The sequence below is a fragment of the Macrobrachium nipponense genome, chromosome 21 (genome assembly GCF_015104395.2).
Source record: "Macrobrachium nipponense isolate FS-2020 chromosome 21, ASM1510439v2, whole genome shotgun sequence".
Taxonomy (NCBI): Eukaryota; Metazoa; Arthropoda; class Malacostraca; order Decapoda; family Palaemonidae; genus Macrobrachium; species Macrobrachium nipponense.
Window position 1 is genome coordinate 29795 of NC_087212.1, and position 9947 is coordinate 39741.

The window sequence follows — 9947 nt, forward strand, 5'->3', positions numbered from 1 at the left end:
TCCTCTTCCAGTACCTCTGTGACCCAAATTGCGGATTTCCTTATTTTCCTCAAAGAAGAATGTCATCTGGTTGTTGTCAACTATTAAGGGATACCGCAGTATGTTGGCGGCAGTATTTCGGCATAGAGGCTTAAAGATATCCGATGATAAGGACTTGCATGATCTTATTAGATCATTTGAAACCATTAAGCGTCCTCATGTGGTACCAAACTGGGAATCTAGACGTAGTTCTACAATTCCTTGGATCGTCTAGATTCGAAACCTCCTAGCTTAGCCTCTTTCAAGGATCTGACGAAGAAGGCTATCTTCCTTTTGGCCCTAGCTACAGCTAAGAGAGTGAGTGAGCTCCAAGCTATTGAGGGCAATGTAGGGTTTAAGGAAGATTCTATGGTGTGTTCGTTTCTTCCAACCAAATTTCCTTGCAAAGAATGAAAACCCATCACGGCCTTGGCCCAGGAGCTTTGAAGTTCGTAGTTTATCTTTTCTAGTAGGGGAAGAGCCTGAAAGAACTCTTTGCCCTATGAGAATTATGAAGTATTTCCTTAAGAGGAAGGAACAACTTAAGGCTAATCAAGATGTGCTTTGGTGCTCTGTAAAGGACCCCACTCGGCCCATGTCGAAGAATGCTCTTTCCTTTTTTCTGAGAAGCCTTATTACAGAGGCACATGTTGCTTGTAAGGAAGAACATTTTAAACTACTGAAAGTGAAAGCTCACGAGGTGAGAGCCATCGCAACTTCGCTTGCATTCAGAAAAATATGTCTGTGCGGAACTTGATGGAGGCGACTTTTGAGATGCCAATCGGTTTCGCAAACCACTACCTACGTGATGTAAAAATCACATATGATAAATGCTTCGCCTTGGGTCCTTTCGTATCGGCGGATTCGGTGCTGGGGCAGGGAGCTGAAACTTATCCTGTGTAAATTTTTTTAAATGTTACCCTATATTTTATATTGTTGTTTTTTGGTTGTCTGAAAGAGGTTGCAGGAGGCACCTCTTTTTGTCGTAATATTAACCCTTTGTATTTTGGTTAGGTGGTCTGGTGGGTTTTGGCTCCTTGCAGAGGTGTAGTGGTAAGGATCTGTTAGGTAAGCAGACAAGGTCCCTCTAACAGCATCCGACTTGGATTCTACCACAATAGGGGATCACATATCCCAGTGGTAGATCCGAGAGTCTTTCAGCATCAGGTCACGTCCTAGCTGTAGCTCTCCAGGCAATGCAGACTCAGAGATAGTATCTATGAAGTCTTCATCCTGAAAAGGTGAGAACCAAGGTTTTTATATCCTACAACATTAGTTGTTTCCCGTCTTACCTGTATTATTGAGCTGTCTCTTACCCTCCACCAAGGGTGCCAATCAGCTAAGTATATATCTGTCAGGGAAGTTCATGTACAAAAATGATATTGTTAAACTACAATAAAGTTTTGTACATACTTACCTGGCAGATATATACGATTAATGGCCCACCCAGCCTCCCCTCAGGAGACAGGTGGAAGAGAAAAATCTGACAAGCTTTACAAGGGAGTGGTTCGTACATCCGCCACCCAGCGGCGGGTAAGGTCTAGAACCACCTGACCTACCTGTCGCGTGTGCCGCGAGATTTGAAATTCTGTCGGGAACGTCAGAGACTATAGCTAAGTATATATCTGCCAGGTAAGTATGTACAAAACTTTATTGTAGTTTAACAATATCATATTACAAGGTAAAAATGAATTCAGCAGATAACTACATGTTTATGAGGTGCAAAGCTTTATTCCCTTAATTGTTTACTTTACTCATTGTTTGGTTTAACTTTACTGCAAAATGTTTATTTAATTCATGTCTATTATCCCTTTTTTGCAACCAATTAACCCCCCAAAACTACAGATATTTCTGAAGTACAAGCAGACGACGGCTAAAAGACTCATCGTTGCCAATCTAGTGGAGCTTCACACATACGCCGATGCATTTACAAACTGTTTCCATGAATTCTAGTTGTCATAGTAATGCAGTAATGATAAAATTGCTGTAATATGTATATATACTACAAATAGATACGCTAATTTCACTTATTTCCCTGGTTTTGTGTAAGTCTTATACCCAGTTTGGAGGGTAAAACACCTACCAATTGACAACACTGATAAACAATTGAAGAGCGCGAAATGCCGTAGTCACCTTGAATAAGTACAAATAAGTGCTGGTAAGTGGTCAGGGTTACGATTGTTGTGAAGAAAAGTGCCCCAGCATCTATGAGTACAAGTGGTGTGTGGATTTAGCACAGGAAATGGGAAGTTTGTTGACACAAGCGACTCCACAAACATCGAGATGGCATCAATCTTCGAAATATTTGGAGTTGTAAGTAAAAACTTCAAAAGTGTTTTGGGCTTGTGGGCACTGCGTTGGCCACCCTTTTCATTACCCTCTGTTTAAATCTTAAAATGTGGCCTTAATTTCTAACTTTGGAGAAAATACTTACTTCGAAAAGAGAGTAGAGATCTTGAGCTCCTGTTATCACCACCAACAACTCATGACTGATGACCATCTCTGGAGTCAGGACGTGTTTAAAGTACTTTTTCGGAGGGTGGACTAACCGCAGTAGTCGGTGAGTTGGCCAGTCCATGCGGTTGTTTACCATATTTCTCAATTTCTCAAGAATAAGAGATGCCCTTTGGTCGATTTGGCACGCCCTATGTGCGTTGACATTAGGAGTGTCGTGATTCTTTTGTCAAGTATTAATTTACATTCACCCTTTTCTGCTGTGTACAATGTCACTTTGGGGAGTGGAGGGTAAAGGGGGTGTGATCCCTCACCCCTTGGCCAGGTCAGGATGCAGGACCTTAGCGAAGGTTAGGCTAGGATGCACCCCAATTGAATTATGACTTAGATCTGCTACTTAAAAGACTTCGACCCAAAGACACTGACTGATATATTGATCGCTGTTTTCTTATATTCGTCTTTTTATTATATTTAATATCATATTTACATTCTTTTGTTCATGTTTTTACTTTCATCCCCAAGGGGTTGGTGGTAAAAACAGCATCCATTTTGCAAGTAAATTGGCAACCAAACCTGAGTGGCACTGTGGTACTATACCTCTTCTGGGACTTTTATCAGCCTTAATTGAATAATACAGCAATAGCACAATTTACCAGCCTGATATGTACATGAATCAATTTTTTTTTTTTTACTGGTTGCCTCATGTTTCATTCATTTTTAACCATTGCTATTGGTGCAAACTATTCAATTATTTGTTTATTGTGTTTGTTTCCTCTCTAGAAATTTTGAGTGGATAGGAATGGATATCTGATTGATTGCCTAACACTATATTTATTATAAAAAATCACCCAAAGTTATAGTAATGGTTGTCTTTATCTTGAAAATTTGGTAGATTTTTTTTATTTTAATTGAGCATTCATTTATTACTATAGCTAATGATTAATTTTGTATACTTTTTTATGTGCTACAGTGCAGGATTTTGTAGATTATAAAGTATGTTTATTTTTAAGGAAAGTGTTTGATAGGTTTCATCTAATTGCAATTCTTTTTCCAGTCGGGAACAGAGTTCAGAAGAAAGTGGGACCGAGATGAGTACGAATCGCTTGCTCAGCAACGTTTACGTGTTGAACGGGATGTTGCGCAAGGTTTGTATGACAAGTTTGAAAGTAGCATTTTTCTTTATGCAATATATTTTTTGAAGTGAATCTTACCTCTTGCAATAGCTGTAGTCCTGTTGTCGGGTGGAAGAATAATAGTGAGAGAAAACTAAAAGATTAATAGCATTACAGTGGAACCCCCATATTCGCACTCTCCGGATTCGCGGACTCACACATTCACAGATTTCTCTCGGGAACGTTTCCCCGCATTATTCGCGGAAAATTCGCACATTAGCAGTATTTTTGTGAGAAATATCCCCAAATTCCTTGGTGTTTTTATCAATTTCATCAATGCACTTTTTGTGATAAAACTATTTAAAAAACCAAGTTTAAACATTGTTGGTGGGTTTTTCTTGAGTTTTAACCAATAAAATAGGCTGTTTTTAGCATTTTTATAGGGGTTCCAAACATTTGGGGGTTCTAACTACTATCCACGGGGAGGTCTGGTACGCATCCCCCGCGAATACGGGGGGACCACTGTATTTAGTTGGAATGGCCAGCTGAGCTTCAGATGACTTTGGCATTGGTTCCAATTGCTACATCATTTGCATGGGATCGTGCTGAAATGGAGGAGTTTTGAATAAGTGGAATAAACAATGATGCTCAAATTAAGATTATGTTTCTATTTGCTTTTCCTGAATGTAGATTACAAATGTTAATTTTTTTCACAGCTCAGAATCAGAAGGCTGTTCCCGTGAAACGAGAGTTCTTGAAGCAGAGAGACTACAAAGTAGACATCGATTCAAAACTTGGAAAGAGCCAGGTTATAACAAAAACTACTCCTGCATCGCAGTCTGGAGGGTGAGTTTGGGGCTGCTATTGAATAGGATATTCATTTTAACCGAATTCTGTGCAGAGCTTATGATAATAAAGAATTCCCTGGTTTTCAGCAGGGGTTCCATTCCTGGTGGCTTGCCATAACTCAAAAAACACTGTAAAACAGAACATCCTAATAATAATGGGAATAAATGGTGCCTTAAAACCAGGTTACAGCGCCACGAGCCCAGCACTGTAAAGTCAGAATGCCGTAACCCAGGGACTGCCTGTACAATCATAGCCATTATTCTTGAGATATGACTCCAGGGAACAGAAATTGCAGCACATTTCTGTCATCAAATATTGTAAATGCTCAATATAATATAGTCCCTACTGTCTTATTCATTTAGGTAAAAGCTGGATAGAATGATTGAAACTTAAAAATGCTTTTAATCTTGAAGCTTGCAGTATTTTATTTTTAGGCAGTAACAGTTTTTATTCTTGGTAATACCCTTATTCACTTACTTGTTTTAATAGAATCTCTTATTTCAGATACTACTGCAATGTTTGTGATTGCGTCGTCAAGGACTCTATAAACTTTCTTGATCATATCAATGGAAAGAAGCGTGAGTATTGCTTGCAGATCTCTTACTGCTCTAAAGTTTACTCTGAACATTACTTCATAGACATAAATTGTATGTAATCAGTCTAACCTAAAGTCCACTTTTCTTTGTCTGTACACAGAGGATATACTTTATTATTATTATATTCAGAAGCTGAACTCTTCATAATGAAACAAGACCACAGGGGCTGTTGACTTGGAAATCAAGCTTCCAAAGGATATGGTGTTCATTTGGAAGAAGTAACAAAAAATAGGAAATACAGAAAAGACATCAGTTATTAGGAAATAAAAAAAATAAGTTAATAAATGAATAGATATGTAAATAAATTATGAAATACAAGGAGAATTGTTTTTGGGTAGTAATGCATTACAGCTTTGATTGAACTATATTGAGATTCCAATTTTGCAATATCCTAAGGGAGACTTGTTCCACAGTTCAATGGTGAGAGGAATAAAGGACCTTTGGAACTGAGAAGTTTGACAGTGAGGCACATTTACTGCATGTAGATAAAAATACAGGTAATGCCACGGAGGAAAATGAAAAAACGAGAACTGCCGAGATCTTTTGGTCGTAACGACCTTTATCTATAGGCAAGACTGATCAGAACGATGAAAAATACAGTACATACAGGTAAGCATATACAAACAGACATTACAGGAGTAACAAAAGGTCCAATTCACTTTAAGGGTGTTACTGTAAATGGCAAACTGCAAGGCTGCCACATTAAATGATCTCTCAATAGCTGCTACTACGTATAATTGTAAAGAAATAAGCCAAGAAAATAGTAGAATTTTTTCTGATCCTAGTTATTCAGCCCTGAACAGCCCCGTCAATCTTTGAGGGCTAATAGTACCCATTTGTCAGACCCTTCTGGTGATCCCATGGAAGAGCCTATCAATTACTTTCAGAGAAACTGTATACTACTTAGAAATATTGAGGTAAAAATTGAAGGACAGAACCTAAATAATGAACCTTAATTAACAAAGTTGAACTTTAAATGCTGTATGAGATTGTTAATGATTTATTGAAGGAATTTGTAATAAACATCCTGAATAAGGTGGATAAAAGTTTCTAGGTTAAATACCAAAAATGTTCCATTAGATAAAGGAAAAAATATATGGCGTTTGTGCAAGACGTAGACAGGCTTTCATCTCACATCAGAGGCATGGACTCCTAAAAAGGAAATGGAGGAGGTTGTGAAACATAGCAGCTAATTGTAGTAGAGAGGGGTCCATGGTCTTGATTGGTGGGTAGATAGGTGACTGTAAGCATTACAAAAGGTTGTTTGCAGTGTCCCTTTGTCTCCTAGCTGCACCGACTTTTTAGCTTTTTACTCTATTCGCATTCCAGCTTCCTTTTTTGCATCTTATTATCCAACCTCGCCAACTCCCGGCTTTTACTGTAGGTACGAAAAGGATTCACTAGCCTAATTTTCATGAATTACCGTAGTAAAGTCACAAAGTGGTAGGATACCAACCAATAGGAAGACCCATGTCATACAGAAAGGGTATTCATGAGGACCTGGGCCATTGCGCAGCATACAAGGGGATAAAGAACACTTATCGAAAATGTCTGACCAAGCATGACGATGATGGTAAGACCTTTGGTCACATTGTTGTTTATGATCTTCAGAGAGGCCAGCTCCTATGTAAGGCAGTACGTAGTTTTAAAAACTGAGTTATCACAGTATTTAAAATAACTATTTTTATCATCCTAAACACCATTTAGACCCTTATTGCAGGCAATATCAAATTTTGCGTCTTAGATCTGGGGGTGTCTGAGTTATGATCCTGTATGGGTCCAGAAAAGAGAAAGTGGTCTCTTCAAAACAGTATAGTATATTAATAACACACAATGAATTCCATTTACATTTGCTTAAACTTGTATCCTCAGTATCTAATATGTGGGAGATTTAAACAGTGATATCACACCAGCATTTCATAGAAAGCAAATTGATATTTTATTCGTAATGACACTTGATTGAAGCAAGATTTTTTTCTCACAGAATCTTTTACGCGGTTATTATTGCTGTTGGTCAGAAGATGAACCCTGTTCATGTGGAAGTAACAGAAGGTACTGTAATAGGAAATACAGAATGAAGGGATTAGTTATAAGAAAAGAAAAAATAAATTAGCAAATTGATAAATAAATAAATAAAATTGCAAGTAAATTATACAATGCAAGGAGAATTGCTTTAGGGTGATAATGCATTTCATCTTTGCTTGAAGTTTGGAGGATCTGATTTGCACAGTATCCTCAGGGAGACTTCATGATACAGGTTTACCAAATATATTCCAGTTATCAGTCACTGAAAGAGAAAAGACAGGGTAAATAGCTTAGATATCTAGTTTTTGCTCAAGAACAAGACAGTTATTAATGTGAATAAAGTATTTCTGTACATTATTTTTTCAATACATTTTTAATTTTCATAGATTAATCCCAATATTGGTTTTACATGTAACTGTCAAGATTAGAAAAAAAATTATATATTTATTAAATTACTGTACTATTATGAAGGTTGTATATGTTATTGCATTTGAAAATTGATCAATGAATAACTCATTCCAGATCAACGAAATTTGGGTATGTCCATGCGCGTTGAACGTTCAACATTGGAACAAGTTAAAAAAAGATTCGATGTGAATAAAAAGAAGTTGGAAGAAAAGAAAAAAGATTATGACATTGAACAGAGGATGCAAGAATTGAAGGAGGAGGTATGTACCTAGTTGTTACTATGTCACATATAAGTTTGAAGTTTTATTGGACAGACTGTGCTGTGAAAATGTATATTACTGTAAACACATGATCTCATGCATCAGACCATTACACAATGTCTTCAAGATCAAACATACATACACATGATCAGTTCCCAAGCCTCTCACTACCCAAACTAGGATCAGGGAGAACCAGGCAGTGGGTGGTTATGACTCAGTAAGTATTCCTATGGGCTCCTGTGACCTCCATCCCTAGGTCACAGAGACAGTAAGGTTGGTTGCCAGTGAATTCCAGTCAAGCAATGAGCAGGGCTGGAACTCTTGACCATAAGTGTGCAGTGATTACATGTCTAGTATTGAGTGATTTGCACTTGAAGTGTAATCTTTGAAGAGAACTGGTTTGTAAGCAAGGGTTGACTTGTGATCAGTGTAAATTTTGGACTAATGTACAATGCTGATCAAATAGATAGGAGGAGGCAGTGTAAATGTTGTATAGCTTCTGATGGAAGTACCTCTTCAACTGCAGAGTCACCTTAGTCTCTACTTCTACTGCTTTGTCAAAGTTTTGATAAACAAAGTACCTATCCACTTCATGACCCCTTAGTAGCCCAAGAATGCTTTGGACTGCTAGACACCTAATTCCAGTGATTTGTTTGACTCCAAAGGCTCTAACCTTACATTATACGACTGACCTCTCCTGAATTCATGTGTATTGGTCTTATTTTCTATTCCCTCATATTTATTCATTGTCACATATTCCTATAACTTGTCTCTCTCTGCAGGCTGATTTCCCTTTGCAGTCCTTGTGGGTTTTTAGTCTGTTGACTCTGTCCGTGAGGGTTTTCAATTGAAGATTTAAAGAAAGAAAGACAAAAAGTTCTCCTACTTCATTAGTTACTCAGATTGATGTAAATTGATAAGTGTGATTAAACAAATACATTTTTGAACTAATTTTTTCATACAAAACTACCACTTTATAAAAATTATTTGGAGCCCTCCTCCCAACCCCAGTGCCCCTTTGCTTGTAATTCAGACCATACTTATGATTTTACAGTCCTTTTAAGGGGACCTGCTTTGAATGCTAGATTTACGAATGACTTGTAGAGAACTCTTCTTCCTCTTTGGTTGTCTGAAAATGAGTTACTGCACATTGAAGGCAGTCATAAAGTAATGGGTTTCTTTTTAAAATAAGTTTTAGGCTGAAAAAATTGAGATTTTTATGTCGTTTAAATGTAACAAGATTGCATGACAGAACACTATGTTTACTAGGTTTGTAGGTGTCTCTCTCAGTTGTATTGGTATATATATGAGGTAAGTATTGGTATATGGAGAATATAATGTTCTTGGAAAAATAGGAATGTTTTTCTTTATTGGAATGAAATGTTGTGCACAGTGGTATTGTGTGTGTTATAAAGAGATTTTAGTATGTATTAAGGTTCCATGTTTATGCTTTGAAAGGTCTGAGAGATAAATTTCTGTTTTCATCTTGAAAAACAGTGTGTACTCAGTGTTTGTGACTGTGTAATGAAAGGTGGAAACTACCCTCAAACACTTCTTGTATTTTGATAATTTACCTTCATTTGTATCTATTTATTTACTAATTTGTTCATTTATTTTTCCTTTCCTAATAAATGAGCTCTTCTTTCTGTATTTCCTGTTACTTCTTTCAAAGGAACACAATATTCTTTGGAAGCTTGAATTTCAGTGCCTGTACATCACAAGAAGCAAGATGTATTGTATTAATTCTTCTTTTGCATGTAATAATATAAGCTGCGCAGAGTGTAATTCTCTAAAATTCACTTTATTTCTAGGAGGAAAAGCTGAAGGAGTACCGGAGAGAAAAACGCAAAGAAAGAAAGCGAAAAGCAGATTCCTCCATTGACGACGACAGTGGTATGGATCCAGAGATGGCCAAAATAATGGGTTTCGGAGGATTTTCCTCATCCAAAAAATAAAATGCAATACATATATTCCTATTTCTGTACTCGAAGCATCATTTTTGTAGAATAAATAATATTTTAAATTTTTGTTTTCCATTGATTTGTTCCTACATTTATAATGCAATGTTAGTTGTCTCCTCAAACCCCATTACTTTTACCGTGGCTATTTCTGCAATTGCTTGAAATCCACACACTTCAAGACCGATATGAGGAAGCATCATCTCTCATGCAAGAAAACCTTAGGAGATTAATCACTGCATGTGTTTGCCACTTGGGTAGGAGCTA

General features: G+C 37.2%; 2 protein-coding genes across 5 annotated transcripts; both read left to right on the forward strand.

The window, feature by feature from the left end:
* The first annotated feature begins 2500 nt into the window (after positions 1-2500).
* LOC135197673 (zinc finger matrin-type protein 2-like) lies at positions 2501-9728 on the forward strand. 4 transcript variants are annotated; one of them, XM_064224686.1, is made up of 7 exons: positions 2501-3617; positions 4301-4430; positions 4938-5011; positions 5443-5638; positions 7014-7081; positions 7577-7722; positions 9534-9728. In XM_064224686.1, the coding sequence occupies exons 5-7, from the start codon at positions 7051-7053 to the stop codon at positions 9675-9677; spliced, it is 321 nt and encodes a 106-aa protein (XP_064080756.1). In that variant the 5' UTR covers positions 2501-3617; positions 4301-4430; positions 4938-5011; positions 5443-5638; positions 7014-7050; the 3' UTR covers positions 9678-9728. The 4 variants fall into 4 exon arrangements, with proteins under 4 accessions (XP_064080756.1, XP_064080757.1, XP_064080758.1 ...); XM_064224687.1 differs by lacking the exon at positions 5443-5638; XM_064224688.1 differs by lacking the exon at positions 7014-7081 and having other exon boundaries at positions 2507-3617.
* LOC135197635 (zinc finger matrin-type protein 2-like) lies at positions 3527-5088 on the forward strand (the record flags this gene model as incomplete). The annotated part of the gene is made up of 3 exons (XM_064224654.1): positions 3527-3617; positions 4301-4430; positions 4938-5088. Coding segments are annotated over 3 exons (372 nt in total), but the record flags the coding sequence as incomplete, so codon positions are not given.
* Positions 9729-9947: the final 219 nt, after the last annotated feature.